At 51.7% G+C, this 18,715-nt stretch overlaps 1 protein-coding gene across 1 annotated transcript; it reads right to left on the bottom strand.

The window, feature by feature from the left end:
- Positions 1–3,913: 3,913 nt before the first annotated feature.
- Positions 3,914–17,612, bottom strand: CHIT1 (chitinase 1). The gene is made up of 11 exons (XM_003938301.4): positions 17,524–17,612; positions 16,461–16,490; positions 12,818–13,019; positions 12,201–12,257; positions 10,670–10,835; positions 10,317–10,441; positions 9,438–9,561; positions 6,899–7,084; positions 6,453–6,566; positions 4,968–5,094; positions 3,914–4,380 (listed from the first exon to the last, which is right to left on the bottom strand). The coding sequence occupies exons 1-11, from the start codon at positions 17,540–17,542 to the stop codon at positions 4,136–4,138; spliced, it is 1,395 nt and encodes a 464-aa protein (XP_003938350.4). The 5' UTR covers positions 17,543–17,612; the 3' UTR covers positions 3,914–4,135.
- Positions 17,613–18,715: the final 1,103 nt, after the last annotated feature.

The following is an 18,715-nucleotide window of genomic DNA, read 5'->3' as shown; positions in this document are numbered from 1 at the left end:
TATAAAAAGTGATATTTCCTTTGGGGGAGGTGCTCAAACTTCGTATATCAGATTGTCTTGGGCAATGAGAGCGACGTTTACCCCAGGTGGAGGCAGTAAGGATGGCTTATATGCACAGAATTTATAAAAACAAGAATAAAGCCAGGCTTGGCCTGTTTTTTATAATCCCTATGAGCCTGCAGCTCCAAACAGCATCGGTGATAAAGTAGCCTTCCCTTCTCCCTGGCTTGATCTTTCGACACTTGGTGCTAAGCCAGTCCTGGAGACCCCCACCAACAGTCCCACCAACTGGAAACACCATGAGAGCAGGCTTCATTTCTGCATTTCCCTTAGGCCCTAGCACAGCTCCTGCCACATGGCAAGTGATCAGGCAATGCTTATCGTTTTAAGCATTATTAAGCTTTCACACTTAGGTAAACCATAAAATCAGATATAGAGGAAAAGAGCTGAGGCGTGAGGGAGGGTGCAGCAGGTAGAGAAACCAAAGACATGGGCTGGCCTGGGTCAAGCCCTGACTCCACTGCTTGCTTGACGTGGACACCGTGGTTTCTGCACCTGTGATCTTGTGGGATTGACAGCAGAGATGAATGGACCTGCACATTAGCGTATGGCTGGACACCGAGTGTATGTCCAACACTCATGACCACTGAGGTCTAAACACCAATGGCAGGGCGAGGAGATAAAATAAACAAATATGATTTTAACTTGGGGGAGGAAAAGCCAGCAGTGTTCTAGAAAGCAAACTTAGGCTCTGGGTCTCATCTAGACTGGCATCTAAATTGGTTTTAGGCCAGACGTGGTGGCTCATGCCTGTAATCCCAGCACTTTGGGATGCCGAGGCGGGCAGATCACTTGAGGTCAGGAGTTTGAGACCAGCCTGACCAAGATGGTGAAATCCTGTCTCTACTAAAAATACAAAAATAATTGGCTGGGTGTGGTGGCACGTGCCTGTAATCCCAGCTACTCGGGAGGCTGAGGGATGAGAATTGCTTGAACCCAGGAGACAGAGGCTGTAGTGAGCTGAGATTGCACCACTGCACTCCAGCATGGGCAACACAGTGAGACTTTGTCTGTAAATAAATAAATAAATAAATAAATAAATTGCAGCTTTGCCATATGCTGTCTGTGTAACCCAAGGGGAACAGATAATAATACTCCTTTGCAGGGGTACCGTGAGGATTAAGTGACAGGTTAATTTACTTGCTATACATTCAGTAACTATTTATTGAATGTCTAAAACATGCTTAGTATGGTCTCTAGTCATGCAACAAATGTTAATTCCCCTGTCCCTTTGAAGGACGGGACTAATGGCTGGACACTAACATTAAAAGAGTCAGTGGTATTAAATAGAAGGTCTTGGGAGAGTAGTGCTGGAAATCCTCTAAGTGATTTCTGCACCCGAGGGTAAAAGAAGAAAAAAAAAACAGAAATTGTATGGTCCAACATTTACTGGACCTTAAATATGTGTCATGGTTGAGGACCACTTAAGACATCGTGCTTGCCCTTAGGAGCTTGGAACCTAGGGGAGGAGTCTAACATCCACACAGATCATGACAGCAACATATGTCAGTGAGGTGGCCCAGTGGTCTAGGGTGGCCCAGTGGTCTAGGGTGGCCCGGAGACAGTCACTGATGTCCAGGGCACCCGTCCCACAGGAGTAACCCAGGAGCTGACTGTCTCAGGGTGACTGGTGGGGAAAGGGGGGATGTCACAGGCAGACGAAAAGCACTGGTGGAGATGCACTCGAGGAAGGCATGGCCCGTTTGGAGACTCCTGATGGTCCCCTGGGACATATGTCACCAGACTGGATATGGGACACCAAGGGTGGTTTCCTGGCAGCATCCTGGAGCAGAGGAGAGGGAGAGTGTTGCAGTGGACCACACACTGGGCATCAGGGCATGACAGAGGCTGGGGCAGTCACCAAAGGTTGACTCTGAAGGTACAGTCCACAGGCTGGGGCAGTGGCTGGGAGTCCTGCCTCAGTCAGTATTACCTAAAAGGCTACCAGGCAGGTGGGGATAGAGGTGACAGTTAACATAAGGGATGGGGAGCAGTCATTGTTCTGGAGGACCTGTCCATGGGGCCATGATCACAGCCACCAGACTAAGGGCCTACACAAGGCACCTGTGCCAGGGGAGAAATGGGGCTGAGGCAGGGCCACTTGGGAACATTTAGTAGAGGGGACCAAGGCAGGACCCTGCCCTATAAGCTGGGTTAACAAAGGCAGCCTGGGAAGAATTGCTCCCAGGTTCATTCCTGAGGACTGTGTATCTCAAAAGTCTGTGGGCAAATCTTCCTTAGACTTTGCATCTCAGCTCAAATGTGGCCTCCACTGAGCCTTCTCTGACCACAGGTGCACAGGAGTCCCCTCACCCCCATCCTTCACTCTCTAGCCATATCGCGTTTCCTTTCCAGCATTCGTGATTGCCTGGAATGGTCTTATGTGCACATTTGCTCATCGTCTGCCTCCCTCAACAGGATGTCAGCCTCAGGAAAGTAGAGCCCCGGCTCTTGTCCCTGTTGTGTTCAGCTGGACACCAGGCCTGGTGTGGATGCTTGGTGTGTGCTGAGAAACTCAGCAGCAGCAGGAAGATTCCAGACACACGGGGCTTCAAGGCTGATGTGGAGTCAAAAGAGACAATCTGGCTGGTCACAGTGGCTCACACCTCTAATCCCAGCACTTTGGGAGGTCAAGGCAGGAGGATCACTTGAGCCCAGGAGTTAGAGACCAGCCTGGGTAACATGACAAAACTCTGTCTCTGCAAAAAATACAAAATGGCGTGCGTGCCTGTAGTCCCAGATACTTGGGAGGTTGAGGTGGGAGGATCACCTGAGCCCAGGAGGTCAAGGCTGCAGTGAGCTGTGATTGTGCCCGTGTACTCCAGCCTGGGTGACAGAGAGAGACCCTGTCTCAAACAAACAAACAAACAAACAAATAACCCCGTCTCTACTTAAAATACAAAAATTAGCTGAGTGTGGTGGCATGCACCTGTAGTCCCAGCTACTTGGGAGGCTGAGGTGGGAGAGTTGCTTAAACCTGGGAGGTGGAGGTTGCGGTCAGCTCAGATCGTGCCGCTACACTCCAGCCTGCATAACAGAGCGACACTCTGTCTCAAAACAAACAAACAAAGAATCAAAAAACCAAAAACAGCAAAAAAGAGACAATCTGAACACAAACGGCTTTTAGGGAGCTCTCATTGTTCCTGCCTTGGGCAGGATTCATTCCGAAAATGGCATGGGCCTGAGCTATCCGGGTGACGGAGGGCGGTGGGGGTCCCACATGAGGAGCTGGCATGATGGTTTAGGTTAATGCTGACATCAGGGGTGCCCAACAACTGAACTGGGGTGGGGACGGCAGGAGATGTGACCAGAAAAGACACTAGGGCCCGATAAAGGGTCTCAACACTGTGCTGATGGGTAGGGACTTTATCCTTTGGGCAGGGGGAAGCTGTTGGTAGTTTTTAAGCAAGGAAAGCGACAGGCTTAGATCTCTATTTTAGAAAGAAAGGGCCCAAATAGGATTTATCTCGAAGACCACTGAGTACCAGGGGATCTGAATTCTCACTGCAATGCTGAGGGACTGTTTGCAGATCACTCGTCAGGGAAAAGTTCTTCTCTGCTGCCATCTAGTGGCGTTCTGGGAATAATACCTGATTGGAGGTCCGCAGAAGCTCCCCTGTTTCCAAAGGCTTCTGAGCCAATAACCTAAGAACGTGTTGCACCTGGAACCCTGCTCCGGCTGCCATCACCTGTGTACTGGAAACTGCCCACTGGCACATGGGCTCATGAGGCAAGAACTGCCCACAGGGCCTGGCACATCCTGCACGGACCACCTTCCCACCTGGCTCTGACTTGTGCATGTTAAGTCGACAGTGTGCTTAGAGAGCCTCTTAAGTCACCACATCTTCGGGGAGACGGGTACAAACCAAAGATTTATTTTGCAAGTGAAAGAGGCATCCCAGGAGACCCAGAAAAAAAAAAGAAGGCAAGGCTGAGAGCAGAAAGGCTGCATAAAGGAAGACCACAGAGAGGCCCGCAGGAGCCCGATCGCAGCCCTCAGGGAAAACCCGGGAGGAAGGCTGAGGAGTGAGCCCAGGCCCAGCTCCAGACCTGGGGCTGGAGGGCCCTTAGGGACTCAATTCCAGGTGCAGCATTTGCAGGAGGAGCTGAACACCAGGCCTGTTGGGCAGCTCTGCTGGAACAGCCGCCCCCCTGCACAGCTGTAGAAGCTGGACCGTTCCTGAGGACTGGGGTAAAGCCCATCAGCTTTGCCCTGGCAGAAAGAGTCTTGTCCAGGGCTGGGGCCATGCTCAGGTTCAGAGGGCTGACCTGGTGTTGGAACTTCACGCTCTGGGGTGCCTGAAGGCACGTGTGGAAGATCTGGGAAGACAGAGAAGATTCAACCAAGGCTTCCCCCAAGAGATCCCAAACCCACAGGCAGAGCACACAGGCAGCAACCAGCGGCAGACAGCAGCCCAGCACCGCATGCCAGGTACCCAGGCAGAGAACAGCCAGACAATTGCCATACCAACAGCTGGAGCACAGTGCCACAGACAACACCTGGCACACACGTGACAGGCAGTTAAAGCTTTATCCCATCTGCAAGCACAACCCCATACACTGGTGAGGCGAGGAGGGGGTGCCGTGCTGCAGGCTAAGGGGAGGCTTTCTCTCAGATAAGAGAGGAGCAAGGGGCTGCTCCCAGGTTGGGGGACCTCTGGAGGAAGCCAAGGTTACAACACCTCGGGTGGGCATTGCTGCAACCAGGAAGAGAAAGAAGAGCGCAAAAAGGAAAATTGTTTCAACAGTTTCCTTAAGCTCCGGGGTGCACGAAACTTGGGAAATTACAGTAGTGGAGCAAAGTCATTTCCTCAGAAGGACCCAGGACCTACAGTTCATCGGAGGCACAGAGCTGTGTTCGCACCCCACCTCCAAATTCTGCCACTGGCCCCAGGCCCCTTACTTACTCAGTTCCCGCCTCAGCGTCTGGATGAGGGGGTATTGGCCCTGGTTGCAGGAGAAGCCGGCAAAGTCATCTAAGTCCAGTGCCCAGACCATGGCCCCGCCCAGTCCTTTCTGCTTCAGATAGCTGACCTGTGCAGGGAGGGGATGCAGTGGAGGAGCCCAGGGAAGCCCAGCCCGCCCAGCCCCAGAGCCTGGCGACCTCTCTGGACAGGGCCCCTTTTTCTCCAGCAGCCTCAGGCTCATCAGTGGCTGGAGTTTCTGGAGACAGCCCCAGGCTGGGATCCTGGGTGGCTGAGGCCTCATGCTGCTTGGGCTTCGGTCATTTTGCAGCCTCTTTGTCTTAACATAAGCATGACCTGGGGTGGGGTGGGTGTAGCCAGGAGGAATAGTGTCGGATGTATGCGCCTCCCTAAGTGGGACCCCTTTACAGCCTGGTCATGTGTGGGCTGAACTGCTTCGTTTGAGGGTACTGTATGCTGGCCAAGGTAAGTCCAGTTACCACAGGGAACAACTCAGACTTCCAAACGATCTCAATCAATGTTTGCTTCTCTGTGTTCATGTCTTTGTCTTCCCTGAGAGCCATCTTCCCTTTACCAGATTCCTGAAGCTTCCTGAGGGTCTGACTGTTTCCTCAGAGCGGGCTTCTCTGTCCTCTAACCGCCAGGGGGCCATGGTATGTGATCCTTTGCTGGTCCCAGCCTCCCTTTCCACTAGCCCCCTTCCTCTACCTGCCCTGCTTGGGGGTCCAGCTATGTGGGCCTACGCTTTGTTCCCAGAGTTCAGCCTCTACTTTCTTCCCACCTGTGTCTTTGCTTGTACATTTGCACCCCCTCCCCCCAGAACGACCACCTTCTGTGCTTTGGACTTCTCTGAAATACCCTTCTACTGTGACCCCTTCTTCCATCTCCCCAGCCAGGATCGTGCTCCCCCTGCAATTATCCCAGAGGGCTTTGTCTCCATCTCCAGAAACTGTCACTGTCAGCCACACACGATAATTGATGTGGGGTGCACAGATAAACTAGTGCAGCAGCCGTCCTCAGGAGCTGACAGTTTCACAGGGGGCGTGGCACGAAACCGGGAAAATGCACTAACTCTTCAGCCCACCAATACTGGGCAGGAGAAGGGGGTCCTATAAGTAAAGCAAAATGTAATTTGAACATGCACCCGATATTGCCAATGGGCTGAATAAAGCCACATGCTTCACCATGTATATTTTTCCTTTTCATGTGTCTATGGAATTAGTATAGTATTTAAAAAGATAGAAATCCTTTCCAGAGTGCTACTAAATATAGTGATTTTTTTTTGTCATTTTGTCTTTTCTGAGTCCATAGGTAGTAAAGGCACAAAATGCTATCACGTGGAGATTATGAAATGTTGGGACGTTTAAAGGAGACTTGCCCTTAAGGTCCTGAACTGCCCTCATTTCATGTCATTGACAGGCCTCGTTCACCCAGGACCACGCCCCTGCCAGCAGAGCTGGGCCTCACCTTGGCTTTGAAGCTCTCTGCATCATCAAAGCCCACCCACTGGTTGTCCCGGAAGATGTAGGGCACCTTCTGGTCCTGGATTCTCTGCTTGGTGGCCCCCTTCCAGGAGCAGACCTGTGGAAGCAGAAGGCAGCATTGGGAAGGAGGAGGGAGGCTCTGGCAGGCACCTTCCCCTCCTCACCAGGAGACTAGAGTTTGGAAAATTCCCGTCTGAGGAAGGCTGGAGAATCAGGAGGTTCTCGGTTTCAGTGACCTAGAATGCTGGACCCAGCTTGAGGCACCTGGGCTTACAGATAAATTCAAGACGGCATTGATGGGGTGGTATATACCTGGCCAGAATTATCTGCATCTGGCGTCTTTACTCAGAAATGGTGGGAGAAGGAGCCTTCTGCTCTCAGGCATCCCCTGACCCCTGCAATACCCAGGGTTGTTATGGGTTTTCCTACCTCATAGTAGGCCAGCATCCCTCCTTCCTTGGTGAAGGGGCCAGGGGTACCAGACCCTGTGGCTGGGGCCCCCACTCTGGTGTCTGATGAGGAGGCCAAGGTGAAGGAGCGTCCGTAGGTAGGCATGCCAAGGATCAGCTTGCTGGCAGGGGTCCCCTTCTGCAGCCACAGTTGCACAGCAGCATCCTGGTGGCAGAGGAGGGCAGGGTTAATTTTCTCTGCCCTCAGCCTGGCTCTGATTGTCTAATACTGGGGGATCCAGAGACAGAGCTAGACGGGCAGAGGCTCCTCAGCAGGAGCTCCAAGGGCCTTCATTAATATTCCAGCCCTACCCCACCTTCTTTAGAACCTGCCTTAGACCCGTGACCCCAGAGAAGAAGCTGCATGGCATGATGACCAGAGAGCATGGGCTTCGGACGCAGACAACCTTTCACTGAACAAATAGGTACCATGGCCCACTGTGTGCCAGGCGCTGTCCATGGTGCTTTAGATGCATCAGTGAACAAGGCAGACACAGATCCCTGCCCTATCCAGCAGCTTATTTAACCTCATTGACCCTTGGTGTCCTGTCTGCAACAGGAAATAAGGAAAATATCCATCTCTTAGGGCATTGTGAGAATTAAAGGTTATAATGCGTGTAAAAGGTCAGCACAACACAGTGAAGGGTCGCTGTGGTCTTCATCATTATCCTGGTTGTTGTCTTGGTTTTTCCCTGAGTACAAAAGGAGGGAATTAGGTTTGCTTTATTTATCTCTGTGTCCCCAGTGCCTACAATGACACCTGATGCTCAGATAAAACAAAGGCTTCCTTACCCGCCTCTGGATAAGACTTTCCCCCGATTATGTATTACTTGACTTAACACCCCCAGGCCTGTGATGGGAGAAGGTACCTCATGTAAGTATGATGAATTAATGAATAATGAAGGCTCATTCCTCAAGCCAAGAGTATGGTTCAGTTTCCCCAAGAAGCTGCCCTAGTTTTGTCAGGTCTAGTGACTCTGAGCCCACTCAGCCCTTAGGAAAGGAACAGTTTTCACTACATTTGTTTAAATGTATTTCTTTTTGTCCATCCATACAACTTATCTTTGATCAGACTGGCGCTTTCTGAAGGCAGAAGTCGGGGCTTCTCCTGATTTGTATAGCTCTTTTGTGCAATTGGGAAAAGTCACCCCTCTGGCTACGAGCCATCCCCAGGCACACCGTGTGGTGAGTAGAAGGCCTCTTTGTAGGAACAAGGAGGCCTCTATTCCTCAGCGGCTTCAAGGTACACGGTGTGGAGGGCAGAGTGCTGGGGGGACTTCAAGCCCGCTCGCCTCTCGGCTGAATGTCTTTCTTTCTGTGTCTCCCCACTGGCACAACAATACAGCTTCCTCCAAAACTCACACAGTCTTCCAGACGGGATAGAGAGGCCAGGCTCATTGTGAAATGTGGGTGCCTGGCTCATGGGTGCAAAGAAGTGTTCTTTATTCATGAAAGAGCCAGAAAGTCAAAGATGTCCCCCACTCCAGCTGACACACAGAGATGTGGGCTCTCCAAAAGTAAAAAGCATTTTGATTTCGGGCTTTCTGTTTGTTGTTTGGTTTTGCTTGTTTTAAGAAAGAAAAATAATATGGTTATCATAAGGCCTCTCTGTAGGGTTTTATAAACCCACTCTCTGTTTTAAAATATAGAGAGGACTTACAAAAAGGATCTAGGTTGGGAACGTTGGCTCTTGCCTGTAATCGCAACACTTTGGGAGGCTGAGGCAGGAGGATTGCTTGAGGGCAGAAGTTCAAGACCATCCTGGGCAATATAGCAAGACTCCATCTCTAACAAACTTTAAACAAAAAAATAGCTGGTCATAGTGATCCCAGCTACTCAGGGGGCTGGGGCAGGAGGATTGCTTAAGGCCAGGAGGATGAAACTGCAGTGAGCTGTGATCATGGCACTGCACATCCTCCTTGGTGACAGAGTAAGATTCTGTCTCTTAAGAATAAATAAATAAAATTTTAAAATTAAAAGTGTCTTGATTGCTCAATGAGGAAAAGTTAGGAAATTCCCAGCCTACCTAGTCTAAAAACCAAGCCTGCCCTTTGCAGCTGCTGGGGGTACTTCTGCCCTTGAGTGACATCCCCAGAGAGGTTATCAACTTGGGAAAGCTCCCACCCCTGACAGCACCTTCCAGTCAACCAGTGTGACATGGAGCACAAGTCTGCCCACTGTCTTGAAGGAAATGGGGCGGGGGGGGGGTGGTGAGGGAAGCAGCAGCCCTGCTGGCTAGAGACTCAGGCTCAAAGTGGGCTTCCCCGTGATCACGTGTTTGTCACCCAGTTGGTTTGCTGTGTCCACCATCAGCCAAGATGCTCCGCAGAAGTGAGGTTTCCCCTCAGCAGGGGCATGGACCAGGAAAACAGAACGAAACGAGCAAGTAAAGAAACAAAAATGGGGCCGGGTTCTCAGTTCCCTGTGTCTTTTTTCCATGAGGGCCTCAGGGCTCAAAAGAGGCCACTGGACAGGGCCTGCTGGACAGGGAGTCCTGCCTCAGCCCTCCGGCCACATACCACGTTGAGGCTGGCCGCTGCACCACTCTCCCCTTGCCTCTTGTAGAGGGGGCTGTTGTGTCCCGTGACCTTCTCCCAAGAGCCATGGAAGTCATAGGCCATCAGATTGACAAAGTCCAGGGTCCTGCAGGAGGCATGGAAGAAGAGGTGAGGAACAAGGAACCGGGGGCAGGAGAAGCCCTTCTTTCTCACTCTGCCGCCCACAGTGTATGGGCCAGGGAGGAACCGCTGGGGTCAGAGGCAAAGGTGGCAGCTCACCAGGCTCTGCAGAAGATGACCCAGCCAGCAGTCCCAGCCAGCCCCCTTATGGAGGCCATTTTCATTCTCATTCTCATTCAAACTTGTCATCCTCAGCCCACTGTGCCCTCAGCACCCCCAGACCCTCCCTATTCCACTCAGAAAACTTCCTGCTATATTGCTATTTTGGAGGAAACTCTAGGTCAGAGTTTTTCTCACTTCAGTATGCACACAGATCGCCTGGAAATCTAAATGAAGGTTCTTCTTCAGAAGGCCTAGGGTGGGAACTGAGAGTACATAATCCTAACGAGCCCCTGGGCATCATGGTGGCCGTGCTGTACTTTGAGGAGCAAGGATCCAGAAAACCCACACTCTTGGAGATAATGCCTTCACTACCTGCTCAGAGGCATTTTCACTTTAAGAATGAGTTGCCAGGGAAGAGGACAGAGGTCCAAAATGAAGGATCTGGAACAGGACAGCAGCAGACACTGAGCAAAACCTTCCTAGGTGTGCTGGTGGAAGGATGGGACCTTCCCAACACCGTGTAGGTGAACACCTGCTCTACCCCTGGGAAGGCTCAGTCCGCCCTTGGCCTCTCCTCCCTCAGAGAGCATGGCTGGATGTCGTCTGCCTGAGACTCACTGGGCAATTTTGTCCACCTCGTATCCAGCATCCACATAGGTTCGTCCAGCTGGAACCGCTGCACTCAGAAGGAGACGTGCCTTCCCTGAGGTCTGAGCTTCCTTCTGGAAGGCGTTGGCCAAGTCCTGTGGGGGTGCAGCTCAGAGTCAACACAGCAGCAGCGGGGCAGCTCCTGTGAGCCCCAGGCAGATGTTCATTGACAGGAGTCTGAGACCTGACCTCAGGGCTGATCTGTGCCGAGCAGGTACACGAAGCCACCGGCTCTGGGGGCAGAGCAGCCCCTACCTGTGCTGTGGGGCCCCAGCTCTGGGTCCCTGTGCAGACTGGGTGGCCCCCGCCCCACCCAGCCATACCTGCACCAGGGCTGTGAAGCGCTCCTTGTCTACGGCAGGGCTCCCCCGGCTCCCTGGGTACTCCCAGTCAAGGTCAAGGCCATCAAAGCCGTATTTGCGCAGAAACCTGATGGCTGAGTTGACAAAGGTCTGACGGTTGTTGGCCGTAGCTACCATATCTGTGAACCTGTGAGGTGATGAAAGGGAGTAAGGGCCGGCCTTGGACCAGACAGGAGGCCACTCTCACTCAGAAGCAGGCGAGAACGCACTCAGGACAGTGCGTCTGTGTCTGGGTCGGGAGGGGCACTGGGAGGTCTGCTTCAGAGGCTGCAGGGATATTTGCTCTGGTGACTTATGGTCCTGGTTCAGGAAAGGGGACCATCCAGAGCACTTCTACCCCCGAACGCCACCAGGGGCATATTGACACCCTAGGAGCCTTGCTTTCCAAAATTCCCTCCAGAGGCTTCCTCCAAGCCCCTGAATTGTTCCACCCTGAATCAGGGCTGGTTGACATCCTTGGAAAGGAGGTTTAAAAAGGAGGAACTGGTTTCTCTAATTTCTCTTGTAAGGTTTTTCTCTAATTAGGATTTTTCTCTAATTAGAATTTCCTCTAATTCCTTTACTAAGGTTAGTGAAGACCCGGGGAGCCACGGTTTTAGTTTCCTGGCAGGCTGACCTGGTCATCTTTCCTGTAACTCACACGTGTAGAGTGCTTTGTGCTTTTATTTCTATTACTCGTCAAAATTCCCAAGCTTCCCCAAGAACCACTTCTCCACATCTTCCTTCCTTAGTGGGAAGTCCCTGGACTTCTTGGGGATCTCAAGTTTTTTACAGATTGATCCTATTTTATTTTTATTAATTTAGTACAGGGATACCAGGCTAAAAACGCCTGCATTTCAATAAACAATCTGTATATTAGCATTGCTTTTGGAAGATGAGTCATAACTTTCATCAGATTCCCAAAAGGATTCATGATCCAAAAAAGTTTTAGAAAGACCATTCAGAGCCTTGGGAGCCATATATTCTGGATTTTCTAGAAAACCGCAAGTTTCAAATACTCCATTCCATTGTCTCCATAAATCATTAAAAAATGTTCCCCAAATGCCAATATTTTGGCATCTGGGCTCAATCTCACAGATTACCTTTTATACTCAGAAGTGGAATAAACATTCTTTCTGGGACAAGATACCCCATTTTTGAGCTCAGAAAACATAGACACTGCATGCTGTCAAGATTAGTTGGGACCCTCCCTCTTCTCATTTCATGGAAGAAGAGCCTAGGGCCTGGAGAGGTCTGAGCCTTCTGCTGTGTTTAGACCTGCGCTTCTGGGAAGACTGGATCTGAAATAGTCTGGAGTGCAGCTCACTGTGCCGCCCTCCTGCTGGGTGCCAAGAACCCAGGAGGATATTCAGCGCCCCTGAGTTCAGCTGCCCTTCCCCTTCCCCTGGCCACACCTCAGCCTGGCCCGATTCCCTGACCAGGGCTCCCTCTGGCCAGTGTACCAGGTTCCCTTCGAGGAGCTCTACCACACAGGTGACCACTGTCAACTAACTTCTGAGTGCCAAAATTCCAGCCTCCGATGGCCAACAGGGTCTTCAGGTTGGGATTCCTGGGAAAGAAGAGAGACACATCAGGATTTACCCCGCCAGCTCCCAGGGCTCCCTGGCAGGGATGTTGTAGTGGGGAGGGGCACCCAGGATGGGGATGTGTAAAAGCGCCTATGTGCAGAGCCTGTACTGAGCTCTCTGGGGACAGCTGTGGTTTGGGAAAGGAAAGGCATACTCCTGACTTGGAGAACTGCCTGTCTAACTGGGGAGACACCGCTGTGTGGGCTCAGGAAGCAAGGATAGGGGCAGATCCTCAAGAGGCTTTGTGAAGCACCCAGAACCCTGGAGCTGAAGGATGGATCCATTTCACAATGAGGAAGGGACTTCACCCGAGAAAGAGTCTCACAATCCCGATCCCACTTAGACCGAAACTGGAAGGGCCCTTAGGGTCCCCTAAGCAACCCTACCTCTTTCATTAAGCACAGGAGAGGCCAGAGAGGTGATACGGCTTGCCCAAAGCCACACAGTGGGTCTGTGTCAGGGCCTCAGCGCTGGGGAAGGTATCTGACTCTGGGAGGAGGTTATCTGTCTCCCCCACCCCCACTCCTCCGCTTTGGCTCACATCTTCTTCAGGCTGTTGAACTCCTGGTAGAGAGTCTCGTCATTCCACTCAATGGTGCTCAGCTGGTGACTGGTCATGCCGGCGAAGGCGTAGATGAGATGGGTGCACAGGCCGGGGTCCACGTCCTTGGGCAGGAAGCGAGCCGCCCCCTGTCTGTACTGGGCCCAGTTGGTGAAGTAGCAGACCAGTTTTGCAGCAGAGCCTGGCCCATTGGAGTAAAGAAAAGAGATAACTGTCAGCAGGGCCTTCTGGGGACTGGTCACCCTCCATCTGGGGCAGGCAATGCTTTTGGACATCCCTCTTCTACACCTGGAGTCAGTGGAGAGACCCGACAGGCAGTAATGGCATTTGCTTTACATGGGTGGAGCCTTGTAGTTGGGAAAGCATTTTCAGAGGCCAGTCCTGGGATCCTCAGAACACGGAGTGGGCAGGACCATCATCCTCCAAGCCCTGCTTTCCCAGGAAGCAAGCCGCGGCTTATGAGCTTGGGATCCATCCTCATCAGCACGGCTGCTAAGAGGGCAGAGCAGCGATGCTAAGACTCAAGTCTCTTGACTCCTTGACATCCTTCTAAGTGGCTAGTCTCAGAGTCCGAGTTCCCAGGACCGGGGTCTGGCAGGCAGGTTTCCTTGCCCACAGTTAGGCTCTCCCCTCCAGGCCCCGAAACCTGAAAGAAGGTAGCCCCAGGCAGCCCCAGCATGAGGCCCAGAGGGAATTACACACGGCATGTTCATCTGCAGAGGGAAGGCAGGCAGAACTTTCAGAACGGTTTGGAATACCTCAGGATACTTCATTAACATGCAAACAGGTGCCGGGCGCTGTGGCTCAAGCCTGTAATCCCAGCACTTTGGGAGGCCAAGGCGGGTCGATCAAGAGGTCAAGAGATCGAGACCATCCTGGTCAACATGGTGAAACCCCGTCTCTACTAAAAATACAAAAATTAGCTGGGCGTGGTGGCGCGTGCCTGTAATCCCAGCTACTCGGGAGGCTGAGGCAGGAGAATTGCCTGAACCCAGGAGGCGGAGGTTGTGGTGAGCCGAGATCGCGCCATTGCACTCCAATCTGGGTAACAAGAGTGAAACGCCTCCTCAAAAAAAACACAAAAAAACAAAAAAAAAAACCGTGTAAACAGGTAAGTAGCAGAGAGGAGGCCCCAGTTACAGGCCCAGGTTTGATGTTTCTTTAGTCTTGCATTAAATCCATTTGCATTTGCTTGTTATCCACTGTAGATAATCTGTGTTTATCAATATCACTAGTGAGATTCTAATAAAGAGCTACTTTTTTTTTTTTTTTTTTTTTTTTTAAGACGGGGTTTCATCATGTTGGTCAGGCTGGTCTTGAACTCCCAACCTCAGGTGATCTGTTCACCTCGGCCTCCCAAAGTGCTAGGATTACAGGCGTGAGCCACTGTGCCCAGCCTAAAGAGCTGTTTTGATCTAGGAGAAGGCATTTTGTCTCTAAGTACCCCACACACTCTAGGGTATTGTCTCTAGAGTATCCTACAGTGTGTGAAAAGACTTTGCAGGAGGTGGGACAGTCTGCTCCCACAAGGGCCTGGTGGTGACACCCCCACTGAGGTCAGCCCTGTGCTGGGTTGACCAGGATACCAGGAAGCAAGAATGCTAGTCTTCATTCCAGCATCTGCCAAAAATAGATTTTGGGTCGACCTCATCTTCAGTCCCGGCCCCACCTGATAATGACTGCGTGGTCTCTGGGGTCTCTTCCAGTCTCTCCATCTATGATGATGTGGCTCGTGCGAGCCAACATTTCATGCCAAGATCTTGATGGAGCAGTGAGTTTGGACTGGAGCATGTCTGTGGCTGGTGTCTGGAGCCTGAGACTTCCTTTTGCCCCAGCAGGGTTTCTCTGTACCGCCTCTAATGCCCACATGGACAGGGAGGGGGTGAGGAAGAGGAGGGGTGCAAAGTGTCTATGGGAGAGTTTCTGGAAGAGAGTGCTCAGGCAGGCCTCAACTAGAACCCAAGAGCATGAAGGGCTGACCCTGGGCATACACATGGCTCCGGAGTGCTCACTGTCTCTAACCAGAGGTCCCCCAGGAGTGCAGCCTGCCGGTGGGGCTGGGGTGTATCCTCCAGTGATACAGGAGAATTGGTGAACTCTCCAAAGCAAAAGAGAGGGAAGAAGGGATGAACCCGGAGAACACATCCCCCAGGCCATGTAAGAGGAAGCCAGGAAGCTCTTTTTCCATCATGTCATGCTGTTGCATATCAAATACCGTATGAATTTCTGTACTATGGAGAAAATAAAGTGTAGCGGTTAACAGCAGGGACTCTGGCATGCCAGTGTCTGGGTTGAAATCCCAACTTTGCAGCTGACTCGCTGTGTGACTCAGCTTCCTCCTCTGTGAAATGGGGAGACCACTGGACCTCCCACAATGTGTGTCACAGGACTCCCGTGTGGGCTAAAAGTTAATACATGTCAAACACTCAGAGGAGCGCTGCATGGAGGAAGCTCTGTTCTAGGTGCTTCGCATATATTAATCTTTAGTCCACACAAAGTCCTACTATTATTACTATACTGCAGAAAGCCCAGAAGTAGTCTGGACTAAAGCTTTTTGAGAAATCTTTAACCTCTCCTCTTCACCAGGTTTGCTGTTTCTGTGCCCCTCGCTGTTCCTTCCTATAAAGCTGAGAGGGGACCCTGGTGCAGTGGTTCACACCTGTAATCCCAGCATTTTGGTAGGCCAAGGTGGGCAGATTGTGAGGTCAGGAGATCGAGACCATCCTGGCCAACACGGAGAAACCCTATCTCTACTAAAAATGCAAAAATTAGCTGGGCATGGTGGCTCACGCCTGTAATCCTACTACTTGGGAGGCTGAGGCAGGAGAATTGCTTGAACCTGTGAGGTGGAGGTTGCAGTGAGCCGAGATCGCACCACTGCACTCCAGCCTGGGTGACAGAGTGAGACTCTGTCTCCAAAAAAAAAAAAAAAAAAATGTTGAGAGGGAAATGTATGTCCAATGCCACAGCCTAGCATGAGGGGCACAGTCACAGGACAAGGTCTGAGAGGCCAGCATTCCCGGGCCACTGATGCCCAGGGAACGGGGTGGGACAAGAGGGGGACCGGGAGTCCGAGTGGCTGAAGATCCCTGAGATCTCTTTTCCCTTTGACACCACAGGGAGCTCCCTCCCGCCTCTCTCAAGCTCCACATCTGATCAGTGCCACAGAGCAGAAGCAAGTGTGTTGTCGTCACAGAGCGGAGGGCTGGGGATGCTGAGCCAGATGAGACTTAGGTTCCTTACCTCCAGCAGCTTGGAGTCTGGTATGGAGCGGCATCTAAGCCAAAAATGAGAGGTGCTGCAAAATGTACTGTAAATCACACAGGTGCTGCAAGAGCCCAGAGCACAGAGGAGGGAGCCAGCGACCCCAGGAAAGGAAAGCCCTGAGAGAGGCTGATGGGCAAGCTGGCTCCAGAGATGTGCAGAAGCTCAGCTAGTGGATAATGAGGCAAGAGCCTTCCTGGGAGGGATGTTTTCAGGGGTCTGAGCTTTGGAAGAGAGTCCCCGCTGAAATCTGGAGCTCTTGGGGAGTCTGGCGGGGAAGATATGTTGAGAAATGTGGCAGAGCCTAGGGAAGGGGCTGAGGGAGTCAAGGGCTAGCCCCAAGAAAGAGGTCACTTACCCCATGGGATCATCAGCAGGACCATGAAACCTGGAGCAACACAAGAGAGAAGGCCAAGGTTACGCCGCCATTGTCACCTTCCCAGGCCCCACCGCTTATGGAAGCACAGGAGGTAGTGAGGGAGGGCTGATTCCTACACATCAAGCTTTCTCCTTTCAGAAGGGACCCAGGAGGGCACTGTGCCCATCCCCTCATGTAGCCCAGACCATGAGGGTCCCTTCCTGGCCTGGGTTGGTCCTAGAAGCTGATGGAAAGTTCCATGGGATAAGGCTACCCTCTCTGTAGAGCCTCAGTGGAGGGCAGTGTGGATTAGGAAGATTGCGGAAAAACCGCTGACTTGTGAGTTATTCAGAGAGCTAGCTTCTCTTTTGGAACAAGAAGAAAACCTGTTCTGGGGCTGGAAAGAAGCAATCTGGAAGGGGTGGATGGGGAGAGTCCATCTCCTGGAGAGGGCCTGCACCTCTGCTCCCATCATTTACGGCTTCCTGATGTCTTTTGCCGCCTCTGTGGCAGGCATCTACAGCTCTGGAGACCCAGGGTTCGACAGGACTCCTTCAAAGAGATCTCTTTGGTCCGGTGACCTTGGACTTTCTCATCAACCTAATAGAACCTGCATGAAAATTTACAAGGATGCCCAGGGTCTTGGCCCCAGGCTGCCCTCTTGCAGGGAGCTAATGTGGGATTGGGGAAGAGCCTCTTGGCAGTGGGTGCTTCTTGGATAAGGCCAAACGGAGAGACTTAAGAACATGGGAAAGACACAAAGACCCAGTGCAGGGCCCTCATTAACTCTGGGCTTTCAGGACAGAAAGAAGAAAGTCAAGTCATCTTCAGCCTGTTGAGAAAAGCCTTCCTTTGCAACACGTCTCTTGGGCTGAAAGAGGAGCCCGCAGGAAAGGTAATCAAGGGACTGCAAGCCAGAAGGTATGAAGAAGGATAAAATGACCCTCTGAAGTTCTCCTGAGTCCTCCTGCTTCCTTGCAAAGTGTAGCAAGGGGTCCCTGGACATGCACCTCCCCACCTCCCACAGCTCTGGAGATCCAGCCCACTCTCACTGACAGCTCACCTGCCACGGACCACGCCATGACCAGCTTTCCAGCTTTCCAGACGCAGACCAGCTTTCCAGGTCCTGCTCTGCTTTTATCTGGCCACCCTGTCCCACCCCAGCCAGGAGTGTTGCAATCAGGGGCACCAGGGGGAGGGGAGTGGGAGCAGGGTGGGGAGGGATAAGATATCAAGTAACACGAATTGGGCAAACTTGACACAATGGCCTTTAGCAATTCTTGCTTTTCTGGAACAATCAGAGGGTGGCTCTTAGTGTTGCCAAACTGAGGAAAGCGAGAAGTGCCCCTGAACCTCCTGATGGATGAGCATGACTCTGTCTTTCGGTGTGTAGGTGGTGAGGACCATAGCAGCCCCAGACTTGATAGGGCTTTGGAAGAATAGAAATGACACTCAAGAGTCAGGGCAGCTGGGTTCCAGACCAGCTCTCTTGCTTCTCCTCTGCCCTCTGTCAAACTCAGTATCTCCATCTGGATGATAATAGGTTTGCAAATATAATGATTTTTCATAATAGTAATGTTTCATATCCATCGATGGAGAAAAATAGACAATGATAAACAGTGACTGTGAGTTTGGTAATAGCTTGAAATGCCTGTTTCCTATGAAGAGTAAGAATGGTAGACACCTGCTTAGGTTTCCCAGGGCTACGCTAACAAATGACCACCAGCCGGGTGGTCTGAAACAACAGAAGTTTATTTTCTCACAGTTTTGGAGGTCAGAAGCCTGGAAACAAGGTGTCGGCAAGGCCATGCTTCCTGCGAAGGCTCCAAAATTGAATCCTTCCCGGCAGCCTCCAGCTTCTGACGGCCCTGTAGCAGCACCGCTCCGGTCTCTGCCTGCCTCCACTTTTACACGCCCTTCCCCGCTGTGTCTCTGTATGTCTCTTCGTCCTTTCTGTCTCTCGGAAGGACATTCTAATCCAAGATGATCTCATCTTGAGTTTTTGTAATTTTTGTTTTTTTTTGACACTCAGCCTCATTCTTTCGCTCAAACTGGAGTGCAGTGGTACGATCTCAGCTCACTACAACCTCCACCTCCCACCCCCAGGTTCAAGTGATTCTCCTGCCTCAGCCTCCCGAGTAGCTGGGATGACAGGTGCCCACCACCATGCCTGGATAATCTTTGTATTTTTAGTAGAGACAGAGTTTCACCATGTTGGCCAGGCTGGTCTTGAACTCCTGACCTCAGGTGATCCA

This window comes from Saimiri boliviensis, chromosome 14 (genome assembly GCF_048565385.1).
Source record: "Saimiri boliviensis isolate mSaiBol1 chromosome 14, mSaiBol1.pri, whole genome shotgun sequence".
NCBI classification, from domain to species: Eukaryota; Metazoa; Chordata; class Mammalia; order Primates; family Cebidae; genus Saimiri; species Saimiri boliviensis.
Note: the sequence above shows the minus strand (reverse complement) of the source record. Positions and strands in the feature narration are given on the sequence as shown.